At 45.2% G+C, this 24,894-nt stretch overlaps 1 protein-coding gene across 6 annotated transcripts in view; it reads left to right on the top strand.

Annotated features, from left to right (window-relative positions):
- Positions 1-24,894, top strand: part of adgrg6 (adhesion G protein-coupled receptor G6) — a 122,780-nt gene that overhangs the window by 91,350 nt on the left and 6,536 nt on the right. For 5 of the 6 annotated variants that reach the window (XM_072580317.1, XM_072580312.1, XM_072580315.1 and 2 more), the window contains 9 exons: positions 1,130-1,243; positions 6,487-6,532; positions 7,403-7,509; positions 10,831-10,958; positions 12,671-12,939; positions 14,154-14,253; positions 19,011-19,294; positions 20,584-20,685; positions 22,109-22,258. In XM_072580317.1, the coding sequence (XP_072436418.1) occupies positions 1,130-1,243; positions 6,487-6,532; positions 7,403-7,509; positions 10,831-10,958; positions 12,671-12,939; positions 14,154-14,253; positions 19,011-19,294; positions 20,584-20,685; positions 22,109-22,258 (1,300 nt within the window). Of the gene's footprint in view, positions 1-1,129; positions 1,244-6,486; positions 6,533-7,402; positions 7,510-10,830; positions 10,959-12,670; positions 12,940-14,153; positions 14,254-19,010; positions 19,295-20,583; positions 20,686-22,108; positions 22,259-23,030; positions 23,084-24,894 lie in introns of all 6 variants that reach the window. The other variant, XM_072580316.1, reaches the window with a different exon arrangement.

Genomic DNA, 24,894 nt, shown 5'->3' with positions numbered 1-24,894 from the left:
GAGGACTCTGGGTCTGTACTCACTGGTGTTGAGAAGGATTTGTGGGATCTCATTGAAACTTACAGGATACTGAGAAGCCTGGATAGTGTGGACATGGAGAAGATGTTGAGATCAGAGTGGTGCTGGAAAAGCACAGCAGGTCAGGCAGTGTCCAAGGAGCAGGAAAATTGATATTTCTGTACTTTTGCCCGAAACGTCAATTTTCCCAGCACTGTCCCCATGACCTGTCCTACCTACCAATCTCCCTTCCTACCTATCTGCTCCACCATCCCCTCTGACCTATCACCTCAATCCCCACCCCCATTCACCTATTGTACTCTTTGCTACCTTCTCCCCAGCCCCACCTCCTCCCATTTATTTCTCCACCCTGGAGGCTTCCTGCCTGTATTCCTCACGAAGGGCTTTTGCCCAAGACGTCGATTTTCCATCCTCATCCATGGAGAAGATGTTTCCAATAATAGGAAAGAATAAGACCCGAGGACATGAATGGGGACATGAATAGGGAGGGTTTAGAGGGATATGGGCCAAGTGCTGGTAAATGGGACTGCATTAATTTAGGATATCTAGCCGGCATGGAAAAGATTCAGAGATGAAATACCTCATCATCTCTGTCTTAAATGTGTGACCCCCTCATTCTGGATGATGCCCTCTGGACCTCGACTCTCCCATGACGGGAAACATCCTTTCCATACTTACCCTGTCAAGTCCCCGAAGAAACCTGTATGTTTTGATAAGTTCGTCCTGATTTCTGTCAAGAATCCCCTTGGATATCCCTGGGAAAGAGGCTGTGGGGATTTAAAAATGACAGGATGACCCTTTTGAACTGAGATGAGGAGGAATTTCTTCAGCCAGAGGGTGGTGACTCTGTGGAGCTCACTGCTACAGAAGCCTGTGGAGGCCAAGTCATTGAGTGTCTTTAAGACAGAGATAGATAGGTTCTTGATGAGTAGGGAGATTAAGGGTTACAGGGAGAAGACTGAAGAATGGGGTTGAGAAACATATCAGTCATGATCAAATGGTGAATCAAACTCAATGGGCCGAATGGCCTGATTCTGCTCCAATATTTCATGGGCTTCTGCTTCTGCAACATTTTGAGTCTCATCCGAGTGTTTCTTGTCTACTCTAATAGGATTCAGGAGCATTGAAGCTCCTGAGTTTTGTGATTGCCAGCAGTGTGGGGAACATCAGCATCAGCAATCTCTCTGAACCAGTCAGGATCCGAATTAAACACAGACAGCATGAGGTAAGATCAATTTCCATTATTCACATTCCCAATAACACCATTAACCAGAAACGTAACTGAACCAGTGGCATAAATATTGTGCTTGAAATAACAGGTCAGAAATATTGAATTTTCTCGTGATGACCCAGGTCCTGTCTCTCTGAAGCCTGTCCACCATCTCCAAAGCACAGGTCAGGCATGTGATGGAATCCTACCCATTTGACTGGATGGGTGCAGCTCCAACAACATTCAAAAAGCTCAACACCATTCAGCTCAAAGCAGCCCGCTTGATGGACACCACATTCACAAACATCCACTCCCTCCACCAGACACACACTGTGGTAGCAGTGCGTACCATCTACAAGATGCACTGCAGCAACTCGCCACCAAGAGGAGACAATGGTCTAGTGTTATTATCACTAGTCTATTAATCCACAGAATGAGGGGACCTGAGTATGAATCCTAGGTAAAAACAATGACTGCAGATGCTGGAAACCAGATTCTGGATTAGTGGTGCTGGAAGAGCACAGCAGTTCGGGCAGCATCCAAGGAGCAGTAAAATCGATGTTTCGGCCAAAGGCCCTTCATTAGGAATACAGGCAGAGAGCCTGAAGGGTGGAGAGATAAGTGAGAGGAGGGTGGGGGTGGGGAGAAAGTAGCATAAATTCAGGGCAGAGGAATCCAGAAACTGCTGTGCTCTTCCAGCACCACTAATCCAGAATCTGGTTTCCAGTATCTGCAGTCATTGTTTTTACCTCGCTGATTTTAACCCTACTGCGAATCGTCTTGCAAGGATGCCTGCCTTGAAGAAGTTTTCCTCCTCTCTCTACAAGAACCTCAGGGAGTCCCTCTCCCACTGCAACTCCCAGGTCATTTCCTCTGCCATGGCAGATGTTGGGATTTGAAATGAATAAAAATACTGGAATTACGAGTTTAATGAGTCCATTTTTGGGAGGAAACATCCACCTGGCATTGCCAATGTCCTCTTGAGAAGGAAATCTGCCCTTTCGTAACTTGGTCTGACCCACAGCATTGTGGTTGGCTCTTCACTTCCCTCTGGGCAATTAGGGATGGGCAATCAATGCTGGCTGGACCAGCGATGCCTACATCCCATGAATGAATTAAAAATAAACACCACTTTCCCAGCCTGGAGGACAAGGAACAGTAGACACAGGAGCAGCACCAACTGCACATTTGCTGTCGTCAATCAGTCAGCTGAACGTACTTGGAACAACCATGTCTTGGATAGATCAAAATTCTGGAACTCATTCCCTAACAGGGGCATTTAAAATAGATGGGCTCTCTTGGTTCAAGAAGATGGCCCACCATCAGCCTGTCAGGGGCAATTATGGATAGGGAATAAATGTTAACCTTACCAGTTACATCTACATCCACACCTGAAAGATGTTGCAGCAGGTGACAACACTCTATCTGTAAATACCAACAATATCAAAACAGTTTTTTTTGCCGGTAATATCCTCCCCCTGATCTACTGAAGGTGCTGACACCTATCACCTTCCAGCACAGAATGAGGCTGTTCTACCCTAAACATTAGTGCTAGCTCTTTGTATGGGCTGTTCAATTAGTCCCGCTTCCCTACCCTTTCTGGAGGAACCCCCCTCAGTTTATGTAATTCCTGTTTTGGAAAGCTGCTCTTGAAACTGCTTCTGTGGCTCTTTCAGACACAATATTCTTGATCACAACAGCTTGCGTCATAACAAAAATGAAATCGTGGGGAGGTGAAGGGCAAGTGGTATTATCACTGGACTGTTAATCCAGACACCCAGATAACGTTCTGGATTTCTGGGTTTAAATCCTGTCACAGCAGATGGTAGAATTTAAATTCAGTAAAAGAAGATCTGGAATGAAGAGTCTAACAATGACTATGAATCCATAATTGGAAAAAAACCTAACTTTTTCACTAATGCCCTTTTGAGAAGGAAACTGCCATCCTTACCTGGTCTGGCCTAGATGTGACTCCAAACCCACAGTAATGTGGTTGACTCTTAACTCACAGATTGACTCTGTGCAATTCGGGATGGGCAATAAATACTGCACTAGGTAGCGATGCCCTCATCCCATGGATGAATAAAGAAAATAAAATCCCCTCTACTTCGTTTCCCAATTTTACCTCATTGTGAGGTAACTGCTGGTTACTGGCCCTTCTACCAATGGAACCAGTTTCTCTTGACCTTCTTCATCAAAGCCTTTTCATGGGTTTCAAATACCTCTATTAATTCCAGCTCACAACCTGCTGTAAACCAGGATTTGGAGATGCCGGTGTTGGATTGGGGTGTACAAAGTTAAAAATCACACAACACCAGGTTATAGTCCAACAGGTTTAATTGGAAGCACACTAGCTTTCAGAGTGCTGCTCCTTCAGCTGAGGACAATCACCTGATAAAGGAGTGGCACCCCAAAAGCTAGTGTACTTCGAATTAAACCTGTTGGACTATAACTTGGTGTTGTGTGATTTTTAACTGTTGTAAACCAATAGGAATATTCTGCGTATTCAGTACCAAGAACTATCAGGTGGTGTCACTGTTGTGAGTTGTCCATTCCAGGCGCTCGCCTTCACCACCTGTAGGATTTTATCAGTACTGCAACTTGCAATTGAACTGTCAAGCATTTATTGAGACATTGCCTAAATTTTTTGGTGATTTGAATCAGAACTGGGCTTTTAATCCTAAATCAGGAACACCTCATGCAACACTTTGCACTCCAGCTCTCCACCCTTTGCCATTGCAATCTTTGTACAGTACCAGTTTCTGCCAATTTATTCCTATACCTCCCCTCCTGATCTTCCATTCATGTGCTTCAGAAGCTTCAGCTTATCGAAACCCCTGTGAGGTATATTTTGTCCTGCACTAAATCTCTTGAATCATCACACTATCATCCCTGATCTCCCTATCTCCCCTGACCTGCAAGATTTGTCATAGAGTCATACAGCATGGTCTAACTTGCTCATGCCAGCCAGATATCCTAAATTATTCTAGTCCCATTTGCCAGCACTTGGCCCATATCCCTCTAAACCCTTCCTATTCATATCCCCAACCAGATGCCTTTTAAATATTGTCATTGTACCAGCCTCCACAACTTCCTCTGGCATGTATGGATCATTCCATACATGCACCACCCTCTGGGTGGAAAAGTTATCCCTTGGGTCCCATTCTAATCTTTCCCCTCTCACTTATGTCCTCTAGTTTTGGACTCCCCAACCCTGGGGAAAAGGCCTTAGCCATTCCACACTGGAGGGAATCTAATCTAATCTATCAATGCCCCTCATGATTCTATAAACCTCTATAAGGTTTATAAGCCTCCGATACTCCAGGGAAAACAGCCTATTCAGCCTCTCCCCATTGCTCAAACCCTTCAAGCCTGGCAATGCTCTTGCAAATCGTTTCTGGACTCTTTCAACTTTAACAACATCTTTCCTATAGCAGGGAGAATTTTTGTACTTAAAATCATTGCCTTGCTATGTCTCCCCAGCACTGCAGTGCTTTCCAAATGCTCACTAACCATTTACTCACTGCTCCCTTGGATACGCCTCACCAGGATGTAGCTTTCAGTCCCATGCCTTTGCTTTGAGTTTTTTGCTGGGATCTTACCTACCTCTTGTCCAATTGTTATAAATCTCAAAACCTCTTTTCCCAGCCATGTCTCTGCATTGTCTTTTCATGGCTTGGTGTTCATTGTTTTGATGCACATGCTCCTAATCTTTTTAATTAGAGTTAATTATGATTTTTGTAATGTTATTCTCATGTTTTTTGTTTTATGCTAGCCACTGAGACCAGGCATCCAAACTCAATCCGACACTTGAGACACAGAAATGTGCATCTTGCCCTGTATTAACCCTCCATTTGGCGGTTTTATTTGCTCTCCTACACCTCTGGTCAATTTGATTCTGGGTCTTACAGAGGTTTATCACAGAATCGCAGAAGGGTTACTGTGCGACAGAACGCCATTCTGTCCCTTGTGCCGAAATGAGCTTCATTATGTCGTACTAATCTCTTGCTTTTTCTCCCTTTTGCCTTATGTCTATCCAAATAACTGTCCACTTGAAAGCTTCAATTGGACCTGTCTCCACCACCATTTGTAAGTGGTGTGTCCTAAACCTTAACTACTCGCTGATTGGAAAACCTTTTTCTCACTTCAGCCTTGCTTCTTTTGCACATCTCCTTCAATGTGCACCCTCTTCCTCCTGTTCCTTTTACACGTGGACTCTCCCTGTCCAGCCGCCTCACGATTTTGAAAACCTCTATCCCCTCTTGGCCTTCTCGTCCCCAGGGAAAGCAGTCCCAACGTCTTCAATCTATCCTCTTCACTGATGTTTCTCATTCCTGATAGCATTCTTGTGAATTGCTTCTGCACTCTCTCACATCTTTCTTAGGATATGGAGCCCACAACAGGACAGAGCCCTCCAGCTGAGGTCTAACCTGCACCTTGAGCAATTTCAACATCACCTCCTTGCTCTTGTACTCTGTGCCCTTATTAACAAAGCTGAACAAACTGGCCCTGTTTATGTTTGCTGAGTGATTTAATGGTATTGCTGCACGCCTCCTTGAAAAATAAATCAGATTTCTCTTCCCGCTCACCCCACCCTTTATGTTCTATCCACGCAAAGAAATCCCCAGGTCGTGTGTCCCATGGAATCCTTCCCCATTTCGCTGAATACTCTGATATGCCAGTAGGGACTGGGCTGGAGGAGGTCTGAGGAAACTCTCAGCAACTGTGCAGTAGTTAAACAAGTGTCAGCCATACCTTAGCGGGTAGCAATCTCCTCCTTTTGAGTTGGGAGCTGGTTTGTTCTAGTCCCTGCTTTGAGCAGGTCATCTAGGCTGGGAGCTCTAGTGTAGTACTGAGCGAATGCTGCACTGTTAGAGCCTTCCTTCCACTATTATGGAGCAGAGATCCAAAGAAAAACAAGGGAGTCCTCCTTGCTGGTGTCCCGGCCCGTGTGTACGCATCTCTTCAGGAATACCACTAATTGGCAAAATATCAGCTTATCATCAGCTTGCTGTTTGTAGGACCTGTGTGTGTGTAGCAGTAGCTCAGTTTGTCATCTTTATTACACATTTCAGCTATTTGTCAAACAGAGTTCATTTCAATTACTTATAAAGCACTTGGGGGAACCTAAATTGATAAGGGGCAGTGTATAATTACCAAGTGTCTTTTGTAAAGAAAAATGATTTCCACTCTGTTGGAAGCCTGTGTCTAATTGACAGCTCAGAGTCTTGTATTTCTGTGCTCTTGTTGTTCGACAGGAGGATGTTCGGCCACAGTGTGCCTTCTGGGATTTGACATTGAAGAGTAAGTATGAGATTTATTTGTCGTCATTTTTGTAACCAAGTACAATGGAAATGGGACCAGCGCACCTTGAAGGACCACAGTTTTTTTTCCCCAAAATAAGCCATCCCCGTGTCAGGGGTAGCACTCCATCCTGCCTCATTCACCAATCCCCCCACTTGGTTTTGGTTTCTCCTCACTGGTTAATGTCAGAGTTCCTGCTCAAATGTTGAAATTAGAATCCCTTACAGTGTGGGCGTAGACCATTCGGCCTATTGAGTCCACACTGAACCTCTGAAGAGCATCCCACCCAGACCCACCATTGTAATCCTGCATTTTCCGTGGCTAATCCACCTAACCTACACACTTTCAGACTGTGGGAGGAAACTGGACCACCCGGAGGAAACCCACGCTGACACTGGGAGTACGTGCAAACTCCACACAGACAGATGCCTGAGGCTGGAATTGAACCGGATCCCTGGCGCTGTGAGGCAGCAGAGCTAACCACTGAGCCATTGTGCCACATACTTTTCTGTCTGATCTTGGATTGTCGCAATTAGTTGACAAGTAATAATTCAGTTCATCTGCCTTACCTTATCATTCAGAAAGGTTTAAGAGAGCAGGCAACCAAGTAAGGGTCAGATGGGACATTACGTGGGGAGCTGTGGGGCTAGTCATTTTGGTGGGAAAAATGAAAAAGCACCCGTTTAAAAAAATGAGGCATTGACAAATCATGAAGATTGTAATGTTCTTGTGCAAGGAAGGCAGAAAACATTAGCATGGGAGACACAGAAAATAATTGGGAAGGCAAATAGTATTTAGGCCTTGAACACAAGGAGATTGGAGTACAAGGCTGCTTTGACCTTGTTTCTATTTAATGCTTTATTCCTGTAGATGGCAGCGGTGGCTGGAATATTCAAGGTTGTCAAGTGGATTCAGATTCCAGTGTGAACGAAACCATTTGCCTGTGTGATCACCTCACGCACTTCGGAGTCCTTCTGGTAAGCTTTCTCCCTGCAATGAGTTAGAGAAAAGGGAACAAAAGTCAATTGAATCCACAATGTCCTTTAGCATTAATGAGGGACCCACACTCATCTGTTCTGGCCTGGGTACGTGACTTGCTTTTATTCACTCATAAGAGGTGGGCATTGCTGGCTGGGCCACCATTTATTGTCTGTCCCTAGTTGCCCCTTGAGAAGGTGGGAGTGAGGTCCCTTCTTGAACCCCTGCAGTCCACCAGCTGAGGATTGACACACAATGCCATTGGGGAGAGAATTCCAGGATTTTGACCCAGTGCTGGTGAAGGAACAGTGATATATTTCCAAATGACTTGGAGGGGGATTCCATTCCTGCACTATGTAATTAACTCAAAAATGACCTTTGAAGAACTCTTGAGTTACTGATCTGAGTAAAGATGGCTGGGGTTGGAGATTTGTTTGACACATGTAGAATGTTTGGAGGATTTGATGGGGTAGATGAACCCAGCTCCCCATGGCTGCCGGAACAAGGAGGGGGAGGGAGAAGGGTGGGGAAGGGCACAGTGTTAGAGTCAGGATGCTGAGGGATAATATCAGGAAGCACTTCTTCACAGTTGTAAAGACTTTACCTTCTCATCATCCCTCATACACTGCACCCCCCCGCCCAAAAAAAAAGATAGTCAGCTAGAATCTTAAATTGGTCAATGTTTACCTGCCAAGTGTCACAGAACCACAGTGGTGTTAGAGAAAACAGATTGCCAATGACCTCATTGAATGATTATAAATATTCACGAGCCAGTGTGTTCAGAGATGTTATGACACTCCTCTAGAGCAAGGGGAGACTTGTACCTTGGCCGCCTGGCTGAGAGGCAGGAACAGCACAAATTGCCACAAGTGCCCTGCGTGACAATTGAGAGTCACTAGATTCACAAGGACATAAGAGCTAGGAGCAGGAGTAGGCCATCTGGCCCCTTGTGCCCACTCCACCATACAATAAGATCATGGCTGATCTTTTCCGGGAGGAGAAAGTGAGGACTGCAGATGCTGGAGTACCAGAGTTGAAAAATGTGGTGCTGGAAAAACACAGCAGGCCAAGCAGCATCCGAGGAGCAGGAGAATCGACGTTTCAGGCATAAGCCCTTCTTCAGGAACGAGGCTGGTGTGCCAAGCAGGCTGAGATAAAAGGTAGGGAGGAGGGGATTTGGGGGAGGGGCGCTGGAAATATGATAGGTGGAAGGAGGTGAGGGTGAGGGTGATAGGCAGGAGAGGGGGTGGGGGCAGAGAGGTCGGGAAGAAGATTGCAGGTTCAGAGGGCGGTGCTGAGTCCGAGGGTTGGGACTGAGATAAGGAGGGGGGAGGGGAAATGAGAAAGCTGGAGAAATCTACATTCATCCCGTGTGGTTGGAGGGTTCCTAAGCGGAAGATGAGGCGCTCTTCCTCCAGGCGTCGTGTGGTCATGGTCTGGCGATGGAGGAAGCCAAGGACCTGCATGTCATTGGTGGAGTGGGAGATTACACCTCCTTCCACCCTGCCCCCTGTAAAAATGCCATCCCATATTCCCAATTCCTCCGCCTCCGCCGCATCTGCTTCCAGGGGACCAATTCCACTCGCGAACAACTCAAATGGCCTCCTTCTTCAAAGACCGCAATTTCCCCTCCGACGTGGTCGACGATGCTCTCCACCACATCTCCTCCACTTCCTGCACCTCCACCCTTGAACCCCGCCCCTCCAATCGCCACCAGGTAAGAACCCCACTGGTCCTCACCTTGCACCCCACCAACCTCCGGATACATCATATCATCCTCCGTCATTTCCGCCACCTCCAGACAGACCCCACCACCAGAGATATATTTCCCTCTCCACCCCTATCAGCATTCAGGAGAGACCACTCCCTCCGCGACTCCCTCGTCAGGTCCACACCCCCCACCGACCCAACCTCCACTCCCGGCACCTTCCCCTGCAACTGCAAGAAGTGGAAAACTTGCGCCCACACCTCCCCTCTCACCTCCCTCCAAGGCCCCAATGGATCCTTCCATATCCATCGCAAATTCACCTGTACCTCCACACACATCATTTACTGTATCCGCTGCACCCGATGTGGTCTCCACTACATTGGGGAGACAGGCCGCCTATTTGCGGAACGTTTCAGAGAACACCTCTGGGACACCCGCACCAACCAACCCAACCACCCTGTGGCTGAACACTTTAACTCCCCCTCCCACTCCACCAAGGACATGCAGGTACTTGGACTCTCCATCGCCAGACCCTGGCCACACGATGCCTGGAGGAAGAGCGCCTCATCTTCCACCTAGGAACCCTCCAACCATACGGGATGAATGTAGATTTCTCCAGCCTCCTCATTTCCCCTCCCCCCACCTGATCTCAGTCCCAACCCTCAGACTCAGCACCGCCTTCTTGACCTGCAATCTTCTTCCCGACCTCTCCGCCCCCACCCCCTCTTCGGCCTATCACCCTCACCCTCACCTCCTTCCACCTATCGTATTCCCAGCACCCCTCCCCCAAATTCTCTCCCCCCTACCTTTTATCTCAGCCCGCTTGGCACACCAGCCTCATTCCTGAAGAAGGGCTTATGCACGAAATGTCGATTCTCCTGCTCCTCGGATGCTGCCTGGTCTGCTGTGTTTTTCCAGCACCACATTTTTCAACTCTGATCTTTTCATGGCCTCAGCTCCATTTATCCACCCTCTCACCATAACCCTTAATTCCTTTACTGTCCAGACATTTGGATAGATACATGGATAGGAAAGGTTTGGAGGGATACGGGCCAAAAGCAGGCAGGTGGGACTAGTTTAGTTTGGGATAATGTTCGACATTGACTGGTTGAACCGAAGGGTCTGTTTCCGTGCTGTATGACTGTACAACTCTGTGACTGTATAGAAACCTATCGACGTTTGTCTCAAAAACATTAAACAAGATAGCCTCAACTGCTTCACTGGGCAGGGAATTCCACAAATTCACAACCCTTTGGGCGAAAAAGTTCCTTGTCAACTCCATCCTGAATCCTGCTCCCCCATTATTTCGAGGCGATGCCCCCTTGTTCTAGTTTCAACCTCCCAGCTTCTTTCTGATTGTGTGAGAAACATTCACCGTGCCTTCATTGTGTTCAAAGGAGCAAAGGTACTTTGGGAGAGGAATAATGAATACCTTTATGTACATGTCAGATTCTTGGAAGAAACTATTAACTCGAAGCTGTAAATGTGATTCTTGTTCTCTGGCCAAGGATCCAATCTGTCGAAAGTTCTTAATGCCCAGATAGCATCCTGTCCAACAAAGTATAACATTGTGAAAAGCCTCTGGTTACAATTTTATTTATTTTGCTTCCAGGACATCTCAGGAACTGCACCACAAATAGATCCTCTGAACACAAAGATTCTGACCTTCATCACTCATATAGGATGCGGTATTTCGGCCATCTTTTCAGCAACTACGTTGTTAACATACGTGGCCTTTGAGTGAGTGAATTTTAAAAGAAGCTCTTGTTTCGAAAGAGGAGCTCGGTTTGCCACCTTTATTACCCAGGTAGCTTTGGACCCCACAGAGGAAGAGCTAAGACAGTCAGGAACACTGATTCCTATCTCCCCCTGCCCGATATCCATTCAGATCAGCAACTTTATCGGGTTCCCTTTGCCTAAATGGGACAGAAAACCAGAAATTCTGGGGATGTGCAGGCTGGCTGTAGTGGCCTGAACATCGAGATCAGCTTAAATGTACCCACCAAAAACCGAACGAGCTGTGGATGCTGTAAATCAGAAACAAACCCAGAAATGGCTGGAAAAGCTCAGCAGGTCTGGCAGCCCCGTTCAAGAGAAATCATAGTTAATGTTTCAGATTGAGCGGCACTTCCTCAGAATGGTTATTTTATTTTGTAGTCCTGCAGACTGAAGGAGGAACGATTAACTGAGGGAGGGGAGGAGACCTACAGTATATTGGAGTTCTGGAAATGAGATGAGTGAGTGTGGTAGACAGCAAGCCAAGTCTTGAGAAACACAGTGAAGATGTACTGAGAGAATTTGCATTTGCGTAGCACCTTTCACATGTGCAGGATGCCCCAAAGCATGTTGCAGCTAATGAAGTACTTTTCAAGTGTTGCCGCTGTTGTAATGTAATGGGTTGAATGTTTATAGAAAATTACTATTCCATTTAGGATCTTGGGAAGGAACTAGATTTGGTAAAGGGTTTGATTTTCCGATCTGCAAAGATATCTTTTCTTTGAAGGATCAGAAACATGTTTCTTTTAGCAATGGGTCAAAACAGCATTTCCAAGAAATTTAATTATTAAAGCTAAATGACTACATAAGTTACTTGGGTGAGATGGCTACTAGAACACTTATTAAATTGAGATAGAGTCCAACTGCAGGATCAACTCAGAAGAAAAGACCCGCGCTGGCAGATATGCATTTAGTAGCCATCAAATGTTCAACATAATTGTTAAAAGCCTTGACATTTCTTCATAAAGTTTATTGAGAAAGGTCAGTGATGAGGCTGTGTCAGTGTATCTCGGGGAGAGAGAGGGAGAGAATCCCATCTCCTGACCATGCTGAAATCTGCTGAAAGAAAACACTTGCAATCTCATTTGTTGAGTAAGAAATTAAAAAAAAAGGATAGAAAGGATACTATCTCATTGGGGTTGAGTGTCTGTAAAGGATATTGCTGCGAAAAAGGGTTGACTTATTTTATTTTTTGTTTGTGATAAGGTGCTTCTAAATTTTTAATAGATAGCTTTGTTCCTTTTCCTTTCTTTTGTGCAAGAAACTTCTGTTTTCTTGTCAAAAGTACACTGGCAGCCTCTTGTAATGTTTGATGACTGACCACCGTGATAAGTTATGAAATATGGCCTAATAAGCCAGATTTTACTCTGGAATCTGACTTGTCCAGTATAACCACGATGTGGAGGTGCTGGTGTTTGACTGGAATGGACGAAGTCTGAAGTCCGGTGTGTTTGAAATCACAAGCTTTTGAAGTGCTGCTCCGTCAGGTGAAGTGACTTCACCTGATGAAGGGGCAGAGCTTCAAAAGCTCATGATTTCAAACACACCTGTTGAACTGTAACCTGATGTCGTGTGACTTCTGACAGTATAACCGTCAGTTGGGACCTTCACGGCAGGAACAAAGGAAGTCATGCAGAACAAACTTAAGTTCAACGTTTTTCTTGTCTATCATCTAGGAAGCTGCGGCGGGATTACCCATCCAAGATTTTGATGAACCTGAGTACTGCACTTTTCCTCCTAAACCTAACGTTCCTGCTTGATGGCTGGATTGCCTCATTCAACATTCCTGGATTGTGCATTGCTGTTGCAGCATTCCTTCACTTTTTCCTGCTTGCCTCCTTCACTTGGATGGGATTGGAGGCTGTTCACATGTACATAGCCCTGGTGAAGGTCTTTAACACATACATCCGAAAATACATGCTCAAGTTCTGTATCATTGGATGGGGTAAGTTCGATTGGCACTATCGATTCGACACTATTTGTGATATCTTTTCCAAATGTTTTCAACTGTTCTCAGACCATGAACAATGCTGGAAAGGTTTGGTATAGTGTTGTAGTTTTTTTAATGATTTATATCAATGATTAGTCTAACTATATAATTAGCAATGGTATTTCAGGAAGCTAAGAGCAGGATATCTCAAGGGAAAACTCTCCACGAGTTGGAGACATACCTGGCACATAGGAAGGTGGTTGTGGGTGTTGGAGATCAATCATCTCCGCTCCAGCACATCTCTGCAGGAGGTCCTCAGGGTAGTGTCTTAGGCCCATCCATCTTCAGCTGCTTCATCAATGACCTTCCCTCCATCACAAGGTCATAAGTAAGGATACTTGCCAATGATTACACAATGTTCAGCACCACGCATGATTCCTCAGGTACAGAAGCATTCCATGTCCAAATGCAGCAAGATCTGGACAATATCCAGGTTTGGGCTGACAAGTGACAAGTACCACACAAATGCCAGGCTATGACCATCACCAACAAGTGAGAATCTAATCATCATCCCCTGACATTCAGTGGTATCACCATTACTGAATCCCCCACTGTCAAGATCATGGGGCATTACCATTGACCAGAAATGGACCAGACAAGTCATATAAGTTATGTGGCTACATGAGCAGGTCAGAGACCAGGAATTCTTCAGTAACTAACTTACCTCCTGACTCCCCAAAGCCTGTCTACCATCTGCAAGGCACATGTCAGGAGTGTGATGGAATACTCCCCACTTGCCTGGATGAGTGTAACGTGCAAAACCTTTAAGAACTATCTTAATTACAAGTTGAAACACCACAGCACTTAAGGCTAGGGGCCAGTGCTGGAAAATAGATGGGTATTTGATGACTAGTATGAACTTGATAGGCTGAAGGGCCTCTTCATGCTGTAAAAAGTCTGTGACTCTATCTCAATATAAGTTGCTGCGGGGAATGTAAGAGCAAGTGCTACACTGATTTGAGTCAAGGAGTGCACTCTTTTCTGTGGCTTTAGTGAAGAACCATACACACTTCAGGTGGCATTTTCAATTGTTATTTTTTTTCCAAGTTGCTTGCTCTGGATATATTTCTCACAAAAAAAAGTTGGGGAATGGTACTGGCGTGGAGTGGATAATAATGCTTTTTTTTATTCCCAGCCTCTTTATATTCCACACTTTCTGTGCCCCACAGGTTTACCAGCAATCGTGGTGGCAATTGTTCTAGCGATCGATGAGGAATTCTATGGAGTGAAGCCATATGGAGAAGATTCAGAAAATGGAGGCTCCGAATTGTAAGTTATGCAAATTACCTGAAGGCAGTAGGGATGGAAAGGGAAGGGACTGAGCAGTTAGCCTGTTCAGAGAGGTGTCACTGGTGCAAAGGGCTAAATAGTCTTTATGTGAGTGCGGTAAGATTTAATTAACCTCTTGATCAGGAGTAGTAGTGCTGGAGTGTCCATTCAATAGCACATTTCATAAAGGCGCACATGATATGGAGGAAATGTGATCCATTCAGCCCATTTACGTCGGTGCTGGATCTCTGACAGAGCTATCAAGTTGACAGCTCCTGCCCCATAACTCTGTAATTTTACACCCACTTGGAGTATTTAGCTAATTCATTTTTGAAAGTTTTGGTGGAGTTTCATTCCTTCCACCCCCCACCCCGATCATTGCCAACTTCCCCACAACATGTGTTCCAGATCACAATTTTTCAGTGAGTCAAGGAATCATTTTCACGTGTCACCTCTGAGTCATCTATCAAACATCTTAAACAATATTTGCTCTCCTACCATAGAACTCATTGTGACAGATGAAGGTATTTTTCAAGATCTAAAGAAGTTCTGATTTGATTTGATTTGATTTATTACTATCGCGTGTGCCAAGGTACAGTGAAAAGTGGCGATTGATGTGCTATAGACAGATTGTACTATATAAGTGCATCTGGGAAACAGAACAGAGTGTAGGAACAGTGTTACAGCTGTAGAGAAAGTGCAGCAAGAGATCAGCATTAACTTTAAAGAAGTCCATGTATAGGTCTCATAACAGCGGGGAAGAAGCTTTTCTTGGATCTCTTTGTACATGCTTACAAACTTTTATATCTTCTGCCCAAGGGAAGAGATTAGAAGAGAGTGTAACTGGGGTGGGAGGCACCTTTGATGATGTTAGCTGCCTTCCCGAAGCAGCAGGAGGTGTAGGTGGAGGCAACGAATGGAAGGCTGGTTTGCGTGATGGGCTGGCTGAGTTCACAACTCTCTGTAGTTTCTTTCTGTCTTGCAAAGTGCAGTTGGTGTACCTGGCTGTGGTACACCTAGATAGGGTATTTTCTATGGTGAATCTATAAAAAAATTGATAAGAGTCCTTGTGGACTTTCTGAACTTCCTTAGCCTCATAAGGAAGTATCTTCACCATCACGTCGACATGGGTGGACCAGGACAGATTGTTGGTGATTGTCACTCCCAGGAACTTGAATCTCTCGAGCATCTCCACCTCAGCTCTATTGATACAGAGAGGGGTGTGTCCCCCACTCCACTTCTTGAAGTTAATGACCAGCTCCTTCATTTTGCTGATGTTGATAGAGAGATTGTTTACATTGAGCTGTTAAGCACTCTATTTCTTTCCTGGACTCCATCTTATTGTTGAGATCCAACCTACAATGATAGTGTCATCAGCAAACTTCTGAATTGACTTGGAGCACAATTTGGCCACATAGTCATTTGTGTATAAGGAGTATAGTAGGGGGCCGAGTACACTGTCTTGTGGGGCACTGGTGTTGAGGATTATTGGGGAGGAGGTGTTGTCACCTATACTTACTGACTGCAGCCTGTTAGTCAGGAAGTCAAAGGTCCATTTAGAGTCATAGAGATGTACAGCATGGAAACAGACCCTTCGGTCCAACCCATCCATGCCGACCAGATATCCCATCTAGTTCCCTGGCTTGTCTTTACCATCCTTCTTAAACAGTGGCACCACGTTTGCCAACCTCCAGTCTTCCGGCACCTCACCTGTGACTATCGATGATACAAATATCTCAGCAAGTGGCCCAGCAATCACTTCTCTAGCTTCCCGCAGAGTTCTCGGGTACACCTGATTAGGTCTTGGGGATTTATCCACCTTTAACCATTTCAAGACATCCAGCACTTCTGGGCATTTTGCAAGATGTCACCATCTATTTCCCTACAGTCTATATCTTCCATATCATTTTCCACAGTAAATACTGATGCAAAATATTCATTTAGTATCTCCCCCATTTTCTGTGGCTCCACACAAAGGCTGTCTTGCTGATCTTTGAGGGGTCCTATTCTCTTCCTAGTTACCCTTTTGCCCTTAATATATTTGTAAAAACCCTTTGGATTCTCCTTAATTCTATTTGCAACAGCTATCTCATGTCCCTGTTTTAGCCCTCCTGATTTCCCTCTTAAGTATACTCCTACTTTCTTTATACTCTTCTAAGGATTCACTCGATCTATCCTGTTTATACCTGACATATGCTTCCTTCTTTTTCTTAACCAAACCCTCTTGCAGAAAGGGAAGCAGAGACCTAGAACTCAGAGTTTGGAGATGAGTTTGCTTGGACTTATGGTATTGAAGGCAGAGCTGTAATTAATAATTAGGAGCCTGATGCAGGTATCCTTGTTGTCCAGATGTTCCAGGGATGAGTGTAGAGCCAGGGAGCTGGCCCTGTTGTGCCGGTTGACGAATTGCAAGGGATCAAGGCAGGCTGGGAGACTGGAACTGATGTGAGCCAAGAAGAACCTCTGGAAGCCTTCATAATGATGGACGACAGAGCCACCGGGCGGTAGTCATTTGAGGCACACCACATGACGATTCTTTGCCACCGGGATGATGGTGATCTTCTGGAACCAGTTGGGGACTTCAGATTGTAGTAAACTCAGAATAACATATTATTCCAGACAAAAGTGGCCATTGTTAATGCATTCCACACTTAAGGCTGCCCAATTAACCCCTCAGTCATTGAATTCACGAGGGGTAGTAAACATGGCAGCCAATATGAGCACAGCAACATCCGCTGACCAGAGTGAGGTGAGCAACGAGGTATTTTGATTCCAGTGGTGCTTTTGTTTCTGGAGAATTGCTGGCCATTTTTTCTACAAAGGCTCAAACCTCTCATTGTAGATTAGGTCTCGCTTAACTTCGGTTTGATTCCATTCAAATCGCAGAGTTTGTTCCCCTGTCATCAATATGATTGAGATTTACTGCATTCTTCGAAGAGGCTTCTCTTGAGTCATAGATTTGGGAATAGACACTATTGCGGGCTGCAGGAGGATGTGGTGTGGGAAGTTATTTTTGAGAGCTCATATTTCCATCGTCAGGAACAGCTGAGAGGACAGCGACATTCCCAACAACTGGTGTCTCTGAAATTTACTTGTGCCAAATCGCAGAGTGAGAGCGAGGGCTGGACAATGTTCGATGTGATTGACATGTCTGCATGCTTTTACCCCAGCCTGGGCCTTTAACATGTGCCATGGCAACATATTTGTCAATATTTTACCATGTTACTCATGGTCTGCTCACATTCTGTGTCCTGTTTCCAAAATAATATCTTAATTAACGTAAACTGCTGAGGAAGTTCAAAAATGAAGACTATTTTGTTTTACTTATTGATACTAGATTAGGTTATCTACAGTGTGGAAACAGGCCCTTTGGCCCAACAAGCCGACACTGCCCCTCTGAAGAGTAACCTCCCCAGACCCATTCCCCAACTCTATATTTACCCCTGACCAATGCACCTAACATAATGGGCATTTTAGCATTTCACCTGACCTGCACATCTTTGGTTTGCAGAAGGAAACCAGAGCACCCAGAGGAAACCCATGTAGACACAGGGAGGAATGTGCAAACTCCACACAGACAGTCATCCAAGTTGGGAATTGAACCCGGGTCCCTGGTGCTGTGAGGTAGCCTGTGCTAACCACTGAGCCACCGTGCCGCCCAACCCAAGTTCAGCGACAATGTTTGGCAGTAATGATTTAGCTATGTCCTCGGTCAATAGAGCTGTTTCTTTGAAGGTCAGCTGGATCCAAGCCGGGGATTCCAGTGACCAACCTGGGACTCCCTGTGATGGCTTCAGCAACAGGTCTTGTTGGTGTCAGCCTGGCTCTCCTTTGGCATTGGTCTGTGACTCCAAGTGGCTGTTTCTTTGGCATTGTGGGAGTCTGGTCTCGAGTTCCAGTGGTGGGGGGTCAGGTCCTTGAGTCCAGATTTACAACATGGACTAAGATGGACTTTGTTTTCAATTCTCTTTTCATTTTTTTTCATTATATTATGGTGGAAGGACTGCTATTCTGAACTTTTTGTTTACTTTATTTTGCTAATTTATCAAACATGATGTTGTACTTCTTTATTTTTTAATTTTTGTTTTCTGAAGCATTTAGACTCTGGAATCTGTGGCCTTTGTACCTCAGGTGGCATCGTATGTGGTGACTTGTAATCTTTACACTGAACTCATGTCAGTACATGGGGCAATGAAGCTAATTCTGACTCGGATTCAAAATAAAAACCGAAAGGACTGCAGATGCTGTGAGTCAGAGACAAGAAAGAAGTTGTTGGAAAAGCTCAGCAGGTCTGGCAGCATCTAAGGAGAGAAAACAGAATTTGGAGGTGGGCACGGTGGCTCAATGGTTAGCACTGCTGCCTCACTGCACCAGCGACGTCCGTTCGATTCCAGCCTCGGGCGACTGTCTGTTTGGAGTTTGCACATTCTCCTCGTGGGTTTGCTCTGGTTTCTTCCCATAGTCTAAAGATGCGCAGGTTAGATGAATTGGCCTTGCTACGTTGCCCATTGTGTGTAGGTTAGGTGATTAACCAGGAGTAAATGTGGAGTAATAGGGTCTGAGTGGGTTACTCTTTGAAGGGTCAGTGTGGACATGTTGGGCATGACCCTTCTCAACCCAAAACACCAACTTTGATTTCTCTCTCTATAGATGCTGCCAGAACTGCTGAGCTCTTCCAGCAATTTCTATTTTTGTCTCTGATTCTAATTCAACTGACGCCATTCCGATCTTACCCACTTTCGTTTCCTTTTCTGTAGCTGTTGGATCATTGATCGTATTGCGTTCTACATCAGCTGTGTGAGCTATTTTGTGATCGTCTTCCTGGTGAACGTAGCCATGTTTATCGTGGTGCTGATGCAGATCTGCGGAAGGAATGGCAAGAAAAGCCACCGGAACTTGAAGGAGGAAGCCCTGCGGAACCTACGAAGTGTCATCAGCTTGACCTTCCTCCTGGGGATGACCTGGGGCTTTGCGTTTTTTGCCTGGGGGCCAGTGAATTTGGCTTTCATGTACCTGTTTGCAATCTTCAACTCTTTGCAAGGTAATCACAGTCTAGTCCACCTTGGTTTCTCCATGACAACTGTTCAGTTCATCAGAGAGCCAACTTTCCAGCCAATCGGCACTCTTTTCTTAGAGGAATGAAGGGAGATCTTATAGAAACACATAACATTATGAAGGGAATAGATAAGATGGAAGCAGAGAGGAGGGGGTGACATGGTGACTCAGTGGTTAGCACTGCTGCCTCACAATTCCTGTGACCCAGGTTTGATTCTGGCCTTAGGTGACTGTGTGGAGTTTACACATTCTCCCCGTGTCTGTGTGAGTTTCCTCCTACAATCCAAAGATGTGCAGGTTATCTGGATTGGCCATACTAAATTGCCCATAGCGTCCAGGGATGTGTAGGTTAGGTGCATTAGTCAGGGGTAAATGTCGAGGAATAGGGTAGGGGAATGGGTCTGAGTGGGATACTCTTTGGAGGTTTGGCATGGACTTGTTGGGCCAAATGGCCTGTTTCCACACTGTAGGAATTCTATTAATGATTCCACTACAGTATTGTGTGAAACTAGGACAATTGGGCATAGCCTCAAAAATAGGGGGAAGCAGATTTAGGACAGAATTGAGGAGGAACTTCTTCACCCAGAATGATGTGAATTCCCTGCCCAGTGAAGTAGTTGAGGCTTCCTCGTTGGATGCTTTTGAAGCTAAGATAGTGAATTTTTTGAACAATACAAGAATTAAGGGTGAGCAGGTGGGTAATTGGAGCTGAGGCCATGAAAAGATCAACCATGATCTGATTGAATGGCAGAGCAGGCTCGAGGGGCCAGACGGCCTACTCCTGCTCCTAGTTCCTATGCTCTTATGAAAGATTGTCAGATCAAAGAAATTACCATTCAGCCCATCATACCTGGCTCTGACTGTTTGAAAGAGCTCTCCGATTTAGTCCCATACCCCAGCATTTCCCTCATAACCCTAGCAATTAGATCTTTGCAAATGCCTATCCAATTACCATCTAAAGATACGATGGAGTCTGATTTCATTGTGCCTTCAGGAAATGCGTTCTAGTTTGTGTGATCTTTATTTCCTCTTGAGTTCTCATTTGTTGAGTATCCAATTGGCTGACCAATCATTTGCCAGAGGAAACCAGTTTCTCCTCTCTCTCGCCCTTGCTTGCTCTCGCTCAGCACGACGCCCTCATTATTTTGGAAATATTTGGCTTCCTCTGAAGGAGACCTCCTCATGAGGGATTTCCCCTGAGGGGACTCCATCAGGTTAACTCTGATCCAGTGCTCAGTGCTGTCTGTTGTAACCGAGACCTTCTGCTTGAACCAGGCTTCTTCATCTTCATGTTTCACTGCGCTCTGAAAGAAAACGTACAGAAGCAATGGAGGCGCTATCTATGCTGTGGCAGATTTCGACTACCAGAAAATTCCGGTAGGTCCCAGCTTGATTTCCATTTAAGCCTCTCAAATTATATTGATGCAGAAACATGCAAAGATTTACAGGTAAGGAGACAGGGCCATTTCACAGGCTGACAGTTCAGAAAGAGACCATGCGACCCATCGTGTTTCTACTGGTTCTGTTCCCTAGTGCCAATCTCTTAGCTTATTGCATATCCATGTACACTGTTTGTATCCATAGATTCATTTCTGAATGCCTCAATTGGACCAGCCTCCACCACGTTCCCAGGCAGTGCATTCCACACCCTGACCACTCACTGTGTGAGAATGTCTTATCTCTCTTTATTTGTATCTCATTTTAATCCCATACCCTCTTGTTCTTTTTTTTGTTCTTTTATGATTGGGAGCATTGGGGTGGCATGGTGGCTCAATGGTTCGCACTGCTGCCTCACAGCACCAGGGTCCCAGGTTCAATTCCAGCCTCGGGTGACTGTCTGTGTGGAGTTTGCACATTCTCCCCGTGTCTGTGTGGGTTTCCTCCCGTAGTCCAAAGATGTGCAGGTCAGGTGGATTGGCCATGCTAAATTGCCCATAGTGTTAGGTGCATCAGTCAGAGGGAAATGGGTCTGGGTGGGTTACTCTTCGGAGGGTCAGTGTGGACTGGTTGGGCCGAAGGGCCTGTTTCCACACTGTAGGGAATCTAATCTAATCTTTTTGCTCTCTTGTCTACTCTATCCAGCCCGCTTATGGTTTGGAAACCCTCTGTTAAATCTCTTCTCAGCCTTCTTCTCTCCACGGAGAACAGTCCCAACATCTTTAATCTATCCTCACAACTGAAGTTTCTCATTCCTGGAATTGTTTCTTGTAAATCGCTCCTGCACTCTCTGTTGGTGACCTTCTACACTTTTCACAGTACTCCTGCTCTTTTGCATCTTGAGCATACGGGATAATAAACCTAATTCTCATTCTATCTAATTCTAATTCATGTCTTTCCTCAAAAGGGGTGCCCACAGGTTTACTCCAGCTGAAGTCATTTGGATTAATGTCCAGGGAAGTTGAAGGACATGCAACAGAACCACAAGCCTTCATCCAGTCCACGTTTACAACATTCTTGTCTAAGATTTATCAAGAGTTAACATTTCGAGTCCAGTGACCCTCCTTCAGTGAACATCACTGAACAGAATGTTAACTCTGCTTTCTTTCCACACACGCTGCCAGACCTGCTGAGTTTCTGCAGCAATTTCTGTTTATGTTTCCGATTTCTGCTGTTTCATTGACTAAAGGGTGCTGTCTGTGTGTGCAGTGGACAAAGGGCTGGGCCAGTTCTCATGAGAATCAATGAGGTGTGCTTGAGAGGTGTGCAAAAGGTTTGGCCTCATGTCGCTAATCGTTCATTCTTTTTTAAGTACGTTTCCAGGACTTTGTCTTAACGGCCATTTCTGATGTTTCAATTCTAGACTGGAGTCGAACAATCACAAACAACACCAAGAAAGTGAGTTCCGAGAACCTGGGCAAATCGCTGTCATCCAGTTCCATTGGCTCCAACTCCACCAGCTGGACAAGTAAATTTAAGTCTGGTTCCAACTTCTTTAAAAACAGCAGCAAGGGTAAGGCTGAGAGATTCTAGGCTCTTTGCATGACCCTTCAGATCATTCTGGGACCATTACTGTGTGCTCTTTACTTTAAAATAAACGCAACCTTCCAAGTGTGCTTCTCCTTCACATTTCACCCCTCCAGCAGCAGCACTGGGTTACATCTTCCAGTCAGCAGTTTAAGGAAGGATGCTCACTAGTGCCTCAAAGAGAGATCTAGTGATCTCTGCGGTGTGGACTTCCCCTCTCCAGCTCGTAGCTTAATCCTGGAGCAAAGCAAAGGAGCACTGCAGGAGTCCAGCAGCAGCGATGCTGACAGCAACAGTGTGCAGCCAATTGTCTTGCAGTATTCTCACAGATCGGCAAGTAGCAAGTTAAAAAACACGGATTATCCTTCACTTTCGGTGAAATAAATGATCACCTTTGGACTAATCTCACGTCTGGTTCAACTGAGAAATGGAGAAGAAATTCTTTCGTTGTCTCTCCCTGCTCAGAAATATTCTGCTTTTGCTCCCCGAAGCCAGGATATGACTTTTTCAGCTTATTTCAGAAAAGATTCACAAAAACTGCAGTTCTCCAGCACGCAAAAAAAAATGATGATTATGATTCAGAGAGTTGTGTCTTCAAAAAGGAAATACACTGCATGTACCTTCCGCTGAGGTTGTAAACGTCAGTCCCCTGGAGTAATGAAAACCCAGTTGCAATGCTGAGCTTTGTAAAAGCCACGAATTATCAACTTCACGTCGAGGCGCTCTGACTAACAAACTTTGATATGTTTTTGGAACAGGGTGATGGCTCCTGAGAGTGTGTCCATGCGCAGAGATGGGCTCCCTTTACAAGGTAACGCATGTTGGACGGAGCATGTGGCAGTAGTCACATGTTGGATGGACTCTTAGGTCTTAGGTGTTTCACATTCAGGCAGCCTTCCACCTTGCACGCACTCTGGTCAAGATACTGAAGGAAGCCAAACTCCTTCAGTATCCCATGCACTACTGGCTGAAGCTTGATGCTTTTGCTTTGACATGCCTTGCCTGTAACTGAAGACCTTCTTCTTCTCCCTGACTGGGATCATGTGGACGTCCCATACCTCTATCTTGTACTTGACACAACTGTGCCTGAGCACTGCACCATTCTCTTTCAGCATGCTTCCAGGTTTGACTTGGGTGGCAGGTGAGGTGGTTGATGGCTTTATTGAGGGAGACTGATGGTGATTCTCTACCCTTGCAGGGCACTGTGCATGTTACCGCTGCCTCCTCTGACCTTTCCTGCAGCTGTTTGGCTTGACTTCCTTCTGCACAATGAAAGTTACACTTCTCCCTTGGTGCTGTTCTCTCGGGACTATCCCCTTTGCTACATCTTGGAGCCCCACTGGCCTGTCCTTTCAAGGCTTCTCGATACCAGTGTGTTAATGAGACAGGGCCTTATGCAGGAAGTTTGCCACTTTATTTCATACAATTGTTTGGGAATCCAATACTTTGAAAGTGAAGATTGTGTTTTGCTGTTGAGCACTAGGTGGCCTTTATTAGGTGCCACTGTGGTGAGTTAAATGTCTTTCAGAAACTACGATGCTAGGGTACAATGCATGCTTAAGAAGGCAATATAAGACAGGAACAGGAGGAGACCATTCAGTCCCTCAAACCAGTGCCCGCCATTCAATACAATCATGGCTGACCTTCTGACTCAACGTCACTTTCCTGTCCAGTCCTCAATTCATTGAAATAAAACAATCTGTTGACCTTGATCTTGACCACCCTCATGTTGGACCTTCCACCCTGATTGACATAGCATGTGGTGTGTTTAGTTTGGGAGGAACTGGTCACTTTAAACCTGTGGATGCTGAAGTTCCCCACCAGTGGAGGTTTTGCTTCTCTTTAGTTGAGTCTTTTGTAGCCACATTAAGAGGGATTGATCACTGTATAATGTGACTGATGGCAGGCATTAACTAGGCAAGCTTTGTTTCTGTTGGACCAGGAATTTGCATTATGTTCTGCTTTTTAATTAAAAGTTGAAAGTTTTATGCTGGAGAATAGAATACTTTATGACCTACAGCCCAACTGCAATATTAAATAAGTCTAAGTTAGCTGAAATATGAGTTAGATACATAGCAAAGGTCCACCTTTGCTGACTCCGTGTTACAACAGAGCGATTTCCATTTCCCTGACAGCCTGACCTGTAGTCTGTTTTTGAGATTATGGACTGCTCTGAGCTGCAAACACGCTTCTGTTGGAAACCAGATCATTGGCGTGACCCCACAGCCATATTTCACCATTAAGTAACAAAAGACTTTGATGGGGCAATGCATCCTGAATACAGGCAAAGAGACTGTTTTTCCAATTAATGTATGATACAAAACACTGCCGCTGGGAAGTTCTGTTTGGACCTTCAACAAAGTTACTGTCCAATGGCTCATTGATATTCACTGCAGCAGAATCAATTGATTACTTGAACCATTGTTTCTATTTTGCAAAGTCTCAATGTTTTGTGTACTTCTGTGCCTCACTGGATCAGTTTCTCAATGGCTTATTAATCCATTGGTGTTCACGGACCTTCATTGACTCCCAGTATCAGAAACCCCCAGATTTTAAGTTTTGTTTTCTTCAACTCTTTCATGTGAGAAGTCACATGGCACCAAGTTATAATCCAACACGTAT

The sequence above is a fragment of the Chiloscyllium punctatum genome, chromosome 11, assembly GCF_047496795.1.
Source record: "Chiloscyllium punctatum isolate Juve2018m chromosome 11, sChiPun1.3, whole genome shotgun sequence".
Classification (NCBI taxonomy): domain Eukaryota; kingdom Metazoa; phylum Chordata; class Chondrichthyes; order Orectolobiformes; family Hemiscylliidae; genus Chiloscyllium; species Chiloscyllium punctatum.
The sequence above is the reverse complement of the archived record's forward strand: the minus strand, read 5'-3'. Positions and strand labels throughout refer to the sequence as shown.